Source organism: Mastomys coucha, unplaced genomic scaffold, assembly GCF_008632895.1.
Source record: "Mastomys coucha isolate ucsf_1 unplaced genomic scaffold, UCSF_Mcou_1 pScaffold9, whole genome shotgun sequence".
Lineage (NCBI taxonomy): Eukaryota > Metazoa > Chordata > Mammalia > Rodentia > Muridae > Mastomys > Mastomys coucha.
Genome location: NW_022196915.1, coordinates 32,263,749 through 32,280,325, shown reverse-complemented (window position 1 = coordinate 32,280,325; position 16,577 = coordinate 32,263,749). Strand labels below are relative to the sequence as shown.

General features: G+C 40.8%; 1 protein-coding gene across 7 annotated transcripts in view; it reads left to right on the top strand.

Annotated features, from left to right (window-relative positions):
• Ddhd1 (DDHD domain containing 1) overlaps positions 1-16,577 on the top strand; it is a 65,361-nt gene that overhangs the window by 36,490 nt on the left and 12,294 nt on the right. For all 7 annotated transcript variants that reach the window (XM_031362912.1, XM_031362913.1, XM_031362914.1 and 4 more), the window contains 5 exons: positions 1,004-1,151; positions 3,874-3,980; positions 6,484-6,590; positions 10,869-11,131; positions 12,590-12,665. In XM_031362912.1, the coding sequence (XP_031218772.1) occupies positions 1,004-1,151; positions 3,874-3,980; positions 6,484-6,590; positions 10,869-11,131; positions 12,590-12,665 (701 nt within the window). The remainder of the gene's footprint in view (positions 1-1,003; positions 1,152-3,873; positions 3,981-6,483; positions 6,591-10,868; positions 11,132-12,589; positions 12,666-16,577) is intronic.

The window sequence follows — 16,577 nt, the reverse complement described above, 5'->3', positions numbered from 1 at the left end:
AAAAAGAAAAGAAGGGTTGGGTAAATAGCTCCATGGATTAAAAGGCTGCCACTTAAGTATGATGGCCTGAGTTCATGTCGTCAGAGGTCACATAAGCTAGAGGCATAGTGTGCATCTACAGTCCTAGTGCTACTTAGATGGAGGCAGAAGCTCCAGAGCCAGCTACCCTCCACGACAGCTGAGAGCAAGACACTGCTCCGTGGAAGGTGAGGACTGACACCTGAGGCACCCATCTCGTCCACACAGTTCTTCTCACACAATGTTTTAGGTGTGATAGTGCATCCTCAATAAGTTTGAAAATGTATTTTTTGAGTCCAAGAAAATGTTACTATGCCACTCTTTTAATTTGCTATAAATGTATCTGAATTTTTTTTATGTTTATAGTTAGTTGTATTCATTTTGTGAGGTACCTTCTTACATCTTAAGCACAAAACATTAATTGGATGTGTGTACTTTTTGATTAGTAAACTCTCTGTGTATATATGCTATAACAGTGGGTATCATATTTTGCTTAGTTTTCCCCAGTTTTCATGCATCTTTTATCATTGTTTGGTTTTTGGGTTTTTTGTTTGTTTGTTTGGTCTGGTTTGGTTTTGGCTTTGGGTTTTTGCTTTGTTTTGTTTTGTTTTGTTTGTTTAATGTTTGTTTGTTTGTTGAGACAGGATCTCACTATGTAGCCCTGGCTGTCCTAGAGCTCACTGTATAGTCCAGGCTGGCCTCAAACTCAAGAGATCCACCTGCCTCTATTTCCTGAGTGCCAGGATTAAAGACATATGCCACCATGCCTGGTGTATTTTTTAATGTGGAAGGTTTTGTTTTCCTAATGGTTTCTGGCTTTTGTATTGTATTCAGTTTGTTTTATGTCAATTAATATAATCTTAAAATTTTTATTTCCTCTATGTATAACCAGTGAAATACCTTTTTATAGTCTTATTATTACTACTTTTTTTTTCTTTAAACCTAGTGTGCAAGTAGTAAACCTAGGGCTGTAATTTCCCCACAGCCTCCAGCAGTGGGACCAGACTTCATAGAGGTTATGTAGAAGAAGCCACACTAGAAGACAAGCCGTCGCAGACTTCTCATATTGTGTTTGTTGTGCATGGTATTGGACAGAAGATGGACCAAGGAAGAATCATCAAAAACACAGCCATGTGAGTACTGTGTGTCCAGAGTCCCAGTTTCCCCCTATGGCATAGGCAGCACAGAGGCTCAGTTCCATGTTCCCAGCACCAGCTCACTAACCTCAGCGATGTTTCGGGACCAGACCAAGAGTGCCTGTATCTAGATGAAGTCTTCCTACACCCTCCTTTGCAGTAGAGGGAGAAATAAGAAAGCCTTAGTCAATTGGCCTAAGGTCAACATCAGGAAAAGATCTGGTTTTGAGTTTGTTCCTTGCTCTATAAACTTCAACAGTTCAAAGTGTTCAAAGTTGTCCAACTCTGAGAAGATTAAAACTTGTTTAAACTGACAATTTTCAATATATTCTGCCCACTCATTGCTCCAGAGGAAACACAGAAGTCAGTGGATAGTAACACACAAGGCTGGTTATTTACCTCCTCAATTGATACATACTTGGCTTTATCCTAAAAACATCTTTAAGAGCTTATCAGGATATGAGTGCAGGGATTTGTGTGTTTTAGAAGTTGTTAAGTGCTCTGTTAAAGGGCTGTTAGGGTTAAAAGTCACACCATAGATTTGACTCTTGTCCAAAATAAAGCAAACTGATGAGCACAGATTTATGGTGCCTGAGAACAAGGGGGTCACTATTGAAAGCACAGTTTATCAGACTTGAAGGCTGCCAACAAAATTCCTTATTCCTGAAGTGAATGCTGTCTGATGCTAGGAATTAGATCTCAGTAACCTGCAGACATAAACATTGAGCCTGCTACACTGTGAAATCACAGCGCCTGCTGGAAGATTAAAAGTACAGTGCAACTCAAGTTGTGTTGCCATGGACACTGGCACGCCTTAATTCTTCAGTCTTTTGGTTTCTGTTATAGGCATCTCATAGCTCTAATTCTGACTGTTTTATGATAGGAGTCATATATTACTTGGCACAATAATTATGGTTATTTACCTCCTCAATTGATACATACTTGGCTTTATCCTAAAAACATCTTTAAGAGCTTATCAGGATATGAGTGCAGGGATTTGCTTAAATATCATGGATCATGAGAAGTAGGTTTGCTGGCATAGCCTCTCTGAGATCCTTAGTAAAAGAGAAGTTTGATTTCTTGAAGTACAACTAAGGCAAAACATAACACAAAAAGGCCTTTGAATCTTTCCAAACTCACTAACAACTGCTTGGCCTTCATATTTCACTAGTACCTCACTAGGAATATATAATAGAAACATCATGTTCATAACATCACATGGATACAATTAGCAAACAGACTGTAGAAAACTCTATAGAGAAGGGGTTGGGAGGGGGTGTGAATTAACAACAGACAATTGAGACCTGTCTACCATCTGCAGTGAGTGGACTGTACTATTTGAAACATAAAATAAATACAAAATGTTTTAATGTTATAAATATATAAAATGTTATAAATGTTTTTATAATCAGCTGGGGAAATGAGCCACTGAACTACATGTTTGCTAAAAGTAAAAATTACTCAGTTGTAACATCATAGTATCGAGTAGATGTTTTATTTTAGGAAAATATGCTATTTAGAGATAAGAGAGCTGGGATGTAGCTCAGTGGTAGAGCTACCTCACATGTACAGGGTATAACTCTGGTAAAGCAATTGCCTCAAGGATTTGAAACCTTGGGTTCACTGTTTGCATGAAGAAAATAGAAACAGAAATGAAATGATGTGGTATCTGCGATTTAGTTTAAACGATGAGAGGAAGCTGTACCTGTTGAAGGGATAGCATGAGAGTTTTTCATAGTGACCCATTCATTCAGCATATTCATTATGTTTCGCCAACCATAATCCTATCCACATGGTAAAATTCACATAACTGACCCAAAAAAAGTTCAATGGTACCTTAATTTTTAAAGTAAAAAGTCCCTGCAATTTGCATTATTAAAAAAAGATAAAGGGCTGTGGGACAGAAAGAGAACAAGAACCAAAGGAATTTTTCTGCAAGATGGTGTCTTGTAGATGTGATAAGGAAAGTTCACCTGTGAAACCTCCCCAGCTGACTGCCTGAACAAGACCCAAACCATGGTGCCACCACTAAGCATGCCAACTTGCTGGAAAACTCATGAGGCCCTGTCACTAGAGGAGGCCTCTAGTGACCAGCAATTAACTACTTCATAGGGAGGGGAAATTAGTTATCTTCAGGAAGAGCCCCCTAATTGGTTAGCCAGTACCACATGGTCAGACCTGAAATTATATACACGAAAGCAACACTAAACGGACCTAGCGGGTTGTATTTATACATTTATTCACTCGTGTGTGTGTGTGTGTGTGTGTGTGTGTGTGTGTGTGTGTGTGTGTAGGAGAGGCGAGTATTGGGATATAAGAGATTATAGAGGGAGGAGAGGAAAAGAGAAAGGAATTGATCTAATTATATATTAAAAATAAAATAGTTAAAGGAGCTGAAGTGAGATAACCCATGACTAGATAATGTGTGGAGGTGAGCACAGGCATGGACACACCCCCTGTGCTCTTACATCTCCCAGGAGCCATGCCATCTAAAATGTTCTGTCCATGGGAGCAGTTCAAGTCCTCAGTGACAGACAGGAACGTAACTGAAGCAAGCAAAGCAGTGCTGTGTTGCAGCTCCGCTCAGTCACACTCAACCGGAGACAGTTGGACAGAGTTCCAGGAGGTGGAAGTCTTACACTGCAAGGTATTTTAACACGTGTGTGAAGTTATCCTCAGAGTTTGTCTTATGTTTACTTGTCTGCCTTATTTTTTTTAGGATGAGAGAAGCTGCAAGGAAAATAGAAGAAAAGCATTTTTCCAACCATGCAACACATGTTGAATTTCTGCCTGTTGAATGGCGATCAAAGCTTACTCTTGATGGAGGTATATTTTGTTTGAAATTGAATGATTTTAGCCAGTGACAAACCTTTTCTAAAATAAATATACAGAGTTTTAAAGATATTTTTATTAAGAAAAAAATCCTTCCCAGGTGTGGTGGCATGTGATTTTAATCCCAATGCTTGAGGGGTAATGCAGGAACTCTGTGAGTTCAAGGCTAGGGTGGTTTATATAACAAGTTCCAGACCAGCTGGACAGTCACACCATGAACAGATCTTTTCAGTTATCTTAGGTTATATTCACTTTTTGTTCCAGATTATTCAAGAACATATTTGAGGGGAAAATGTTTTTAAAATTACCAAGATTGACTTGTGTCTTTGGACTGCCATGTAGACCTCATAGATCACACTGTGTGTGTGTGTGTGTGTGTGTGTGTGTGTGTGTGTGTGTGTGTGTGTGTCCCCTTTGTGATTTGGAGGTAGACGGAGGAGATCTAGTCTCTCCGATACCAGCACACATCTTCCTCACAGTGCTACACATACACACTGCCCACTCTTTTCCCAGTTACTTGTTTTAAACAGTCTGACTTTTGTAGCCTGGATGTCCTTGAACTCAGTCTTCCTGCCTTAGCCTCCTGAGGCCTGGGATTCTGGGCGTCACCTACTGATGATAGGGTTTTTTTGTTGTTTTGTTTGTTTGTTTGTTTGTTTTGTTTTTTTGTTGTTTTTTTTGTTTTGTTTTGTTTTTGTTTTTTTTGAGACAGGGTTTCTCTATGTAGCTCTGGCTGTCCTGGAACTCACTCTGTAGACCAGGCTGGTCTCGAACTCAGAAATCCGCCTGCCTTTGCCTCCCAAGTGCTGGGATTAAAGGCGTGCGCCATCACCGCCCGGCCTGATGATGGTTTTGAAGGCACTAAGATATAAGTAAAGGAAGCCAGCCAGAAAGATCCTGTTCTTTCCACTTCCAGTGGGAGGGCAAAACTGCAGGAGCAGAGACTAAGCCAGGGACTGCCAGAACTTAAGGAAGGAAAGGCAAAGTGTGGAAGTCCTGGTCACAGCATGGTTACATAAAACTGTACAAGTATTAAAATTCACAATCAGCTTTACTCTGCATGAATTTCAAAATAAAAGCATGCTTTGGCAAATCCCAGTATGCTAACTGGTAGTAAAAGGGTAAAAGCAAAGATTTCCATGCTGCTTACTGTCTCTGCACACAGAATACGGGAGGGGTGACAGGCATAAAGAATTGAAAGCATCAGTTCTGGCTTACAGGTCTCTCATGCTATCTGCCCAGATATACACACACGCACAAGTAACAGAAACATCATTAGAACCTATCAGCTTAGCAAGGTCACGACGTAGAAGATTTATGTGCAAAAATAAGTGCTCTTCTGTAGGCCAGCAGCAAACAAAAATAACATCAAAAATGCAATACACCAAAGAGTAACTTAAATATACAACTTTCATATAAAATGTGTAACTTTAAATAACTTAATTTTATACATTTAAATATTAAAGTACAAGTACTATTAAAATATAGAAAATTTAATTACAAAGTTGATTTTCTCATGAAATGGTTGAATATTTTAGAGATGCTAACTCTCAAGTTGGTCTATAGATTTTCACAGAACTTGGTAAGCTGGCTGTGAAATGACTGTAGAACAGAGGGCCCAGAATAGCCAAGAACTAAGTCAGGGAGTCATGTCTTCCTAGGTGGCTGGAGCGATTAAACTTTTGAAGTTGAAACATTTTAATGTCAGAACAAAGCTGGGCAGATAAACCAGGGCTGCAGCACATGCCTCTCACATTCCTGTGCCAGTGCTGGCTGCAGCCTGATCACAGCACAGCAGCCTGATCACTTGCAGCCCAGTGCTGAAGCTGTTTACCCTGTGGGGCAAGTGAAAAGGAAAGAAGGGCGTCTGTTTCACACATCAGCTGGACCAAAGACTTAGCATGAAGAGCACAACTTTCAACATTTTAGAAAACATTTGAGAGACTAGTTCAGAGTCTTGGTCTTTATCGTGGTGCCTTCTGGTCCTTACTGTGTTGTGCTAAACTACAGGATAAATACACACTAAACAATCTGAGCAGTGCATCGACTGAGGGCCTAAGACTCCGTCTGCCCTTCCATACTTCTGTCCCCATTTTCAAAGCCCATAGTAGGTTCGTTCGCCTTTGTTTATATCTGGGATCTGACAATGCTTGCCTGTAGAGTCATTGGGTCACCAGAGATAGATAAATATGAAGCATGAGAAAGGTTTTATTTGTCGCTGTTTTTTTTTAGCAGTGCCAGAATGCCAGTGGGCATAGTCAGGCTCAAGGTAAATAGAACCCAAAAAATTAATAATGGCTCTCATCCTTCCATGTTACTTTCCTTTTTGTGTCTCTTTTTGTTGTCTTTAACTTTTTAATTTTTGGTTTTGTTTAGTTTCATCTTAGATATTTCACAAGAAAGAATGAGCCCCACTAACGTTTAATATTTAAATACTGAATTACGTAAATGTCCCTGTAACCTTGTTAAGTTTGGTTTGGTTGTTCTGCTCTCACAGACACTGTTGATTCCATCACTCCTGACAAAGTGCGCGGCCTGAGGGACATGCTAAACAGCAGTGCGATGGACATCATGTACTACACCAGCCCGCTCTACAGGGATGAGGTAAGTGTCATGTTTGCTGTGCTTTACCATGACAGCAGATCCATGCTTTCTAATAGTGAATTTGTCAGCTGCAGACCAAGTGTTTCCCAGACAGGCCTGGCCTACTCCTTAAAAATACAGAGAAAGGCCAGAACTGGCAGGGACACACCCTTAGTCCCACACTCAGGAAGCAGAGCTACACAGTGAGACCTAATCTTAAGACAAGGTAAGAGGGGCATACATGGTGGTGCACACCTGTATTCCCAACACTCAGAACACTAAGGAAGAAAGATTGCCATGAGTTCAAGGCCAGTCTGAACTACAGAGTGAAACCCTATCTCAAAAAATGATGTAATAATAAAAAGAAATATATATATATAATTAATCTCTGTGTGTGTATATGCAGGTGACTATGTTTACATACATGCATACATTTCCCAGTCATGTACACTAAAATAGCTATGAAACAAAAATATCCCTTATCACAATGAACACACCTAACATCCAGATGTTTGTAGTACTGTTTTTCTCATAAAGAGAAATTATAATTCCTTGTGAATGTTACTGATTCAGAGACAAAGACCTAAGTAGTCTATGACATAAGCTAAGAAAGTGTCCAGACAAATGATGGCAGGTGACAAGGATAGGAGCCAGTGGCTGGCTCTGAAGCTGTCTGGGCACTGAAGCCCAGGTCGTTCACTGTTAACTACAGAAATTATAACTGCTTGTAATGTGGGAATAGAATAATGACAGCGCAGAAAAAGAGGGCAAACCACTCACTTTTTAATCTAACATTCACATTGATTATAATTTGAGAAATATGTGGAAAGCAAATAGGTCCCTTGCTTTTAGAACAGTTAAGCTGACTGGGGTTGGAAAATCATTTTTACAGCTGTCATGGCAGTATTGGGTGTACAGACACTGGACATGAATCATCAGTGAATGTTAACTTGGGGCCAGTGTTTTGTGTAGGAGCAAACTAATTGCCTGGTCTTAGACGGCCTCCCTGTAGACTGTTCACTGGTCCATAAAGGAGAGCCATAATTACACACAGGAGAAATCAGGCAGTATCTATATTGGGTTTTCCCAAGGTACAGGTGGACACTTACAGTCCCTTTGGATGGGATGCCCTGTGGAGGATGCACCGTCCCCTGTGCAGCAGCATCATAATATTGAGGAAATATTTGAGAAACAAAAAACAAGGACCAGGACTAGGGCTGAATTCTTTTAAACTGTTAGTGTCATAAAAACAGTAGTTACCAGGCACGTTCCCACATACAGGCGGTGAAGAGCTCTGATCATCTGTCTTGATCTCTGCTGTCTGTAGTAGAGGAGGAAGGACGACAGGAGTGGGGTTGTGGGTGTTAGATTAGAAAAAATAGATCCAAATAGTGCTATGTGGTGTGGATAATCAAACTAGAACTACTTGTAATTCAAGGAGATATAAAAGGAAGTATTAAGGGATAAAAAAAGACAGTGTATATAATAACCTCCTCAAGTAATTACCAAAAATTTGGGGAAGATATGTTTGCATATTTATAGAAGCAGAAAGAACACAACTGTGGTAAATGTTAACAAAAGAAGACTCTAAATAAACATTATGTGTGGATTTTTTAAGGTACGTATTATGAGGAGGGGAATGTGCAGGTGAGCCCGAGGCTGTGGAGTCCAAACAAGGGCAGCAGCTTCCTGGGAGCTAGAGTTAGCAGGCTGCTACAAAGCGCTCTGCTAAACATGGGTCCTCTGTAAGAGCAGTGTGCGGACTCCAGCCCAGACATTTGATTGTTTGTACTAATTTTACTTTGTAATGTTTTATATTTTCAAGTTATTTTTTTAATAAAAAGTGAAGAAACAAAATATCAAAGTTAAGGGGGGGGGGACAGTTTTCCATCCCCTAGAGGTTGTGAGTCACTTCGTCTGAAATGGAGCCTGTGTTTGTATTTTAAATTAACAGTTCTCCTAGGTGATGCCATCAGGGAATTCTGGGTAGTGCTTCTTAAAGCATTGTGAGCAACAAAAGGAGCTCATACTAAGAGTGGGCAAAAGTGCTCTTGCTTGTTTGCTTACAAAGGGAAGGCTGTAAATTAAAGTCCCCCATGTTGGAGCGGGAGAAATGGCTCAGCAGTTAAGAGCACTTGTTACTCTTACAGAGGACCCTGGTTCAGTTCCCAGCACCCACATGGTGGTTCAGAGGCAACCTAACTCCAGTTCCAGGGATCATAACCCCTCTTCTGACATCCTCCAGACACATGTGCTACATAGACATACATGCAAACAAAACACCCATAAAATATAAAATAATCCTAAAAAAATCACTCTCTCGTGTTGCACTTTAACATATAAAGTGAAATAATGATCAGTGACCAGAAGGAACTGTTGTTTACTGTGATAAAGACCTTTTTAGTTACAAAGCTGTCTTGAAAGAATGGACACTCCCTTCAACATGCAAACAGGACTGCACAGATGCAAACTGTCACCCACCAGAGGTGCCACAGAAGGGACTCTCATCTCCACAGCAGTGACTTTAGGTCACCTCTTGGTCTTTTGACTCTGAGATTGAGATTCTCAAGGGAAAAACTGTAACTTTGTTAATGTCTACAGAAGAACCCAGGTTAGAGGGACATGGATGTTTGCAGCTAGTCCTTCTCAGTTCACACGTTTTTTAGGGTAAAACCTTTAAAAAACATGGAAATTGTGTTCTTTTGCCAGTGTACTAAAATATTTACATGTTCACATGGTTTAAACCATAATCAAGACCTTCAATAATCCCACAGAGCTGGGTCAGTGTCTCACTTCCCTAGCATACACAAAGTCCTGGGTTCAATCCCAGGCAAAGCACACGCATATGCACTTTTGCTGGAACCATTGCATGGATTGTAAGGAAGGAAGTCGTTTTGTTGTTTTTGTTTTGTTTTGTTATGGATGGCTGATAGCCTAAGAGCTCACTTCAAAGAATTATATTACAGCTCTCTTAGTGAAGACCATGCAGACTGACATTGCATGCACAGTCCGTAATCCTACCTGAAAGCCACCTACACAGTCCATCTAAAGGCTTTAGTGGCCATTTGTCCTGAAACTGGTAGTTCCTAAAGTAGAATTCTCAGGCCAGCAGCATCAACATTTTCCAGGAACTTGGTCCAAATGCAAGCTCCCAGGGCCTCCAGAACCTGGGTCACGAAGACAGAGATAGAGCCACCAGGCTGCCCTTGGCAGTCCCAGTGACTCTGATACCTGTGGGAATCGCAGGGCAGTTTCCATTAAAGTGTGGGATTCTTGTCCTCTGTCTGTCTCATCACCAGAAGATATGCATCAGACTTACTGCAGTTTCATAGCCCAACTTAGCTTCAGCAACATTTTATTGTACTCTAAAATGTCAGCCAAGGATGTCAGGCCTTCATGCATGTCATCCCCCGAGCCTTCCAGTCATAAAGCACAAGAGGGAATGCCAGTTTATGCATTCAGGTGAAGAATTCAGTAGCAGATGATGGGAATTTGGTTGTCTCTTTATAGAACATGATTGAAATTAGAAGCTGCAAAAAAAAAAAAAAGGAAGGAAGGGAGGAGGGAGAGGAAGAAGAGGGAAGGAAGGAAGGAGGGAAGGAAGGAAGGAAGGAAGGAAGGAAAGGAAAAGCAAAGCCTTCTGTCAGATCAACAGCTGGCGTGTTAAGAAATGACATAAAACATAGAACTGACGTTTTGTAATGACCTAGAAGCAGCAGGAAGGAGGAGGACTGAATGTCGGTCGGGTCAGGTCCAGGACAGGTCCGCGTGATGAACATTGTTACTCTGTGGATTCGGGAAAGGCTGTATTAGCTCAGTGCTGATGTTCAACTTCAAGGGAAACACCTTCACAGAGACAAAGTATATCCGTCACAAATCTATATTCTTTTTAAATATTTACTATAACCAAAGCCTGCACACTATAAAAATTGAGAATTGACACATAGTAAGATGAACTGAAGTAGAAATTTCTAGGGGTCTTTGGAGATCTTATCTTTGAAATCTAAAAGAAAGGCGTTTTTCCCATCTACTTGACAGCTAGCTAGTGTAATTTACATAAATCCTACAAAAGGATCTTTGTGGGTAACCTGCCTGTGCTGTATTCTGTGGTGGTAATATGGTTTGCAGCATATATATGTACCTCCATTTCTATATCTTTTTAAAGTACCTGAGTAAATTTAATAACCTAGTATAGTTCATTTGTCATGTTTGTTTTTCTTCTTAATAAATTTGCATTTAGAAATAAAGTTGCTAGCAGTCAGTGAAAAGTCTAATATTATATTTTCTTATTTCAAACAGCTAGTTAAAGGCCTTCAGCAAGAGCTGAATCGATTATATTCCCTTTTCTGTTCCCGGAATCCAGACTTTGAAGAAAAAGGGGGTAAAGTTTCAATAGTGTCCCATTCCTTGGGGTGTGTAATCACGTATGACATCATGATGGGCTGGGATCCACTTGGACTTTATGAGCAGCTGCTGCAGAAGGAGGAAGAGCTGCCTGATGAGCGATGGATGAGCTATGAAGAGCGGCATCTTCTTGACGAGCTCTATATAACAAAACGACGGTAACAAACCTAGCCTTTGGAGGAGTTGGAAATGTCTTTACAGAATTGTTAATGTTTATAAGAGAAAGCCTTAGTTAGGTCTGGAGAGATGGCTCCATGGTTAAGAATCTTTCAGAGGACCACAGTTCAGTTCCCAGCACCTACATCAGCCTGCTCACAACTCCCTGTAACTCCAGCTCCAGGGAATCCAGTGCCCTCTTCTGTTCCTACACGTGCACACAGAAAAATGTAGTTAAAATTGGAAGTAAAAAAACTACTTGCTACATTATCTTAATTTATACTTGCATTCTCATCTTTTTTCATCCTCTTACTGATACAAGTCTACAATGAAAAACTGATTTTGATAGTTTAGTATTGTATAAAAACAGTAACAGTTAAGTGAACTTTTACTCACAAAGTGTTGTCTGTTTAGTCTTGGAAGAAAATGGCATTTTACCAGAGGCAGGTAGATTACTGAATTTGAAACCAGCCTGGTCTACAGAGTGAGTTCCAGGACATTCAGGGCTACACAGAGAAAAAGCTGCATCAAAAAGAGAGGGGGGAGAAGAAGAGAGAAAGAGAAAGAAAGAGAGAGAAAGAGAAAGGGAAGAAAGAAATTAAGAAATTAAGTTTGACAGTGCTCAGAGCAGCATCTTAGATATATAAATGTGGTAAAACATTCCCTGGACCTGAATGTGATTCCCAGCTCCTATGTCAGACAGCTCACAGTCATGTTACCCCAGCCCAGCCACAGGAGATCCACACCGTTTTCCAGCTTGTACAGGCAGTGCATTTACATTTGCACACGCACACACACACACACACACACACGATTAAAAATAAAATCTAAAAAGCACATTTTACATTAAAAAACAAGCCTAGTCATGGTGGAACATACTTGTAGTCCTGGCCCTTGTTAGATACAGTTAGATAGCTCAGAGTCAGCCTGAGCTACATGAAACTGTCTTAATTAAGGAAATACATGAGCAAGTCTGTATCAGAAAGTGAACTGTTGCTTTCTTGAGAAAGAACTATTGAGCAAAAGTATTACATGTGAGCAAAACTGAACAAAGTGGGGTGACTCAAATAGTCCTTGGCAGAGAAGCACTAAGCTGCAGCTTCTCATGTAATGGACAGACAATGGCGGCTTTAGAAATTAAAGTAGATGGGAGCAAAGCCATGAGAAGACCTATAAAATTCCTTACTAAATCTAGAAAAGGAAAAGACTTTCTAAAAAAGACTGAAGAAAAGAGGATAAAGTATAGTTTTTAGAGATGGATGGATGGATAGATAGATAGATAGATAGATAGATAGATAGATAGATAGATAGATAGATAGATAGATAGATAGATTATGTATGTGCACGGGGTAGTGTGAAGGCCATAATTTGCTTCATAAAGTAGTAAACCTCTAATACAGCACTGTAGTATTTGTAGTGAAACTATAAATGTGTGTGTGTGATCTCATACTGCCTCCTAGGCTGAGGGAAATAGAAGATCGGCTGCATGGATTGAAGGCACCATCCACATCACAAACACCTGCCTTAAAATTTAAGGTAAGGGAGATGAGCTTCTCCTTGTCTCAGTACTTCTTGAACGTTTGATATGGGTCATGAAACAAATGAGAGTCTAGTCATGAGTGGTTATCGAGCATGTATGTGTGCTTGCACACTTTGAAAGAACAGCACAGACAAGATGGTTTTCCAGCACCAGGATGTAGCATTGCATCAGTGCCCTTCAGCCGCGTGCAGAGCAGCAGTGCCCCAGAGGGTGGCCTGCCTTTTGCCTGGAAGGCTTTAAAAGAATGAACACTTGTTCCTTATCTCAGTTTACATTTGGCCAAGTCAAATAAAAGAGAAAATAAAAGTAAGGAGAGGAAAAGTTGAGGCAAATGTGTGGCACGATTGCTGGTTAGAAGTGACAAAACTCTGGGTCAGCAGCACAAATGAGTAGTGGACAGGAGCCATTTCAGGGTAGATAGTTGGGCATTTCCCAAGACAAGGGTCACAGGCTCAGTTTGGCTGCAATTTTCAGGACTTGTCAACAGGCTAAGAGGAGAGGAAGTGCCATCTGCTTGCCAGGGACAGAGTGAAAGCAGTTATTAGACTAGTTAAGACACTCTAGTGAAGCGTCAGGTGGGAGGGTATCAGCACTGACTGCACTTGAGAAGGAGACGTTTCACCTGCATTGTAAATACAAGATGGCATGAGCCTCTGACACTTGATCTCTGATGCCCCAGTGAGCCACATTGCCTGCTCTTGCTGTATTTCTTCTATGGGACCTTAATGTGGGTTAAAAAACATGGATGGTAGAGGAAAAACTGCATTGACCCTCTGGCTTACAGTTCTTCTTTAACTGTTACTTATTTTTGTGAGCATAGGGGACTGTTTGTATGTAAGCCACATGTGTGCCTAGTGCCTACAGAGGCCATAGCTGGTACCAGATCCCTGTAACTGGAGTCACGTGCAGTTTTGAGCTGTCTGAAGGTGCTGGGAACTGAACTGAGGTCCTCTGTAAAAGAGTAGACGCTCTTCACCACTAAACCATCTCTCCGACTCCCCCACACACACTGCTTTTTTTTTTTTAACTTATACATTTAAAAACCACATTGTTGAGCTGTGCTCATAACTAAGTGGCAAGTACTTGGCCAGCATGCACAAGGTCCAACACCTAGGACTACACAGGAGATAAAATGGTATATTCAAAACATGCGTTTAAAGAATATGATCTCAGGGGCTGGTGAGATGGCTCAACGGGTAAGAGCACTGATTGCTCTTCTAAAGGCCCTGAGTTCAAATCCCAGCAACCACATGGTGGCTCACAACCTCCCATAATGAGATTTGATGCCCTCTTCTGATGTGTCTGAAGTCAGCAACAGTGTACTTATGTATAATAATAACTAAATAAATAAATAATAATTTAAAAGAGTATGATCTCAGAGTTATCCTAATCTACAATTTGAATTCCACCTCTACCAACACTATCATATATAATATTGCTATATATATTACATATGTAATAATGCTAAAAATATTCATGTATCTGGTAGATAAAGTAAACTTTTCTACTAGAGAATTAGAATACATTAAGTGTATTATGATCGTAGACTTGGTACCACATGACTAGAACCTGTGCACTATAGTTGAGTTTCTTCTGATACAAATCATACATAGCTTAATAAAGACTCCTCATTGTTATTACAGAGGAAAACAGAAGTCTAGATTAAAGAGGAGTATCTAAGAACCCCATGAGTTATTCTTGGGACTTAAGAGGTCAGAAGAGAAGGGAAATTTCTCCATGTGGATAGCCATCAGTTAGAGTGACTTGAGAATGCTGGTGTCCATCCTGTCTCGGTTGACTGTTGAGAGCAGTGACAAGCATCAGTGTGTGATATGCACAGTTACACATTGGTTTGCCTGTGATTATGTCCTGTCCAGTTAATGATATTAGCCAAGCCATGAAACAGTTCTAAATCCAGCTATTTACTCATATCTGAGTAAATTCAGAGCTAAACTAAACACCTAAAGTTCCTTTTTGTCTTCAAAAATCTTTGATGGAGGTTGGTGAGATGGCTCAGCAGGGAAAGGTGCTTGCTTTGTAAGCCTGGTGCCTGACTTCAATCCGTGCAACCCACATTCAGGTAGGAGGCGAGAACCAACTTCATGAAGTCATCCTCTGACCCCCCCACATGTGTGCCATGGTACACACATGTCCCCCACACACATACAGATCAGACATGTACACACTCAAAATGATCTTAGATCTTGTAATTAGTTTGCAGTCCTAAGTGACGCAGTCTTTAACCTCCTGTGAGAGAACAGTGCAGTCCTCTGCATGTTCGCCACCCTGCAGTCATCATAAGCAGGTACCATATGGGAGGAGAGACTTAACAGTCTATGGAGTGATCAGCCAACCAGGAAGCATACTGCACAGAATGCCATAACTTTCTCTCCTCACCTATTTTTGGTATATTGGAGGGCTGGCATAAGTGTGTACATGTGTGTGAGTGTGTGCATATGTGTATGTACGTGATTGTGTATGTACCTGCACTTGAGTATGCAGGTGTTTGTCCAACATTCATAACACAAAGCCAGATATCTTCCTCCATCACCTGCCTTATTGCCTTTAGATGGATTCTCTTATGCCATTTTGACTGGGTGGCTGGCTTATAGGGTTTCAGAATCCTGCTGCTGCCCACAACCCTGGGGCTACAGGCATGCATAACCACACCCAGGGTTTGCTCTTTTACATGAATTCGGGAGATTCAAATTTAGGTCCTTCTGCTTAAAGAGTAATTACTCTTACCCACTGAGCCAATCCCCGCCCCTCGCCCTTCTTTTTATCCTTTGAGGTAGAATCTTGCCACATAGCCCAGGCTAATCTTAAAATTACTATATAGCCCAGGCTGGCTTCAAATTCCCAGTCCTGCCTCAGTATCATGAGTGTTGGGATTACAGACATGAGCCACATGTGTGGCTTGATTTTCTGTTTCTTCCAGCCCTTCTCTTCTCACTTTATAGGAGAGCTGGATTGTGTCATCTATATCCCTGGTATTTGCAGTGCTTTTTGTTGGGCTGGCACAGCTTGGTGGTAACACATGCAAGGGCTCCAGGTTCAAGAACATGAAGGCACCATTTCAGAATATTCATTCAAAGTAGATATTCATACATGTTTCTTCATTTTAAAAGACATTCTGTGGTCTCTTCAGAAGTTACAGGTGTATAAAGTTGGAGGCCAAGACAGTCCCAATATAGTTAGGGTGACATGATGAGGTATTAAGATGAGAATCTGACCTGCATGATGCCTTTTTATTGTGGTTCTTTCTTTCACTCTCCCTTGTAGAGTTCCCCTTCTTCCTGCTAACTAAATGTAGAACTGTCCATGTTTGGATCACACCCAGGCAAGCACATTCACTCTCTTGGCTTCACATGTCACTGCAGTGGTGGGGGTAAGAAAAGATAGAATTCTGTACCCCTGCTCTGACTGACTGTTTACTAAACATACTACAGAGATCTCAAACTTAATGAGAACAGAAGTGAGATTTAGCTTCAGTTTCCTCTGCAGTGAAACTGCAGTCCTGCAGACTCCAGGAGTTGTTCTCCCACATATCCATCCAGGAATGCTTCCATATGAATGATGCTGCGCTGCCCTACTTGACATTGTCTCTTGCCTTATTTGTTTTAAGAGTTTCTTTGTTTTCCCAAAATCAGTAGTATCCCAATTTTTGGGTACATCCACAACCCACTACCAGGTTAAGCCTCCCCAAATATGGGTTAAGTTCTATTCTTCACTACCTAAAAAACAAACAGTCAGAGATCTGTTATCATCCCAAGTAGATTTTCTCCCACATCCAGTTTTTCAGTCTTACCTATTTTCTCAAACATTATCCAGTACCTCTCTCTCTGTTTTAGTCTGTGTGAGTGTCAGTCTTGACTGCCGTTCTCCCAGCACAGATACCCTAGCCTCAG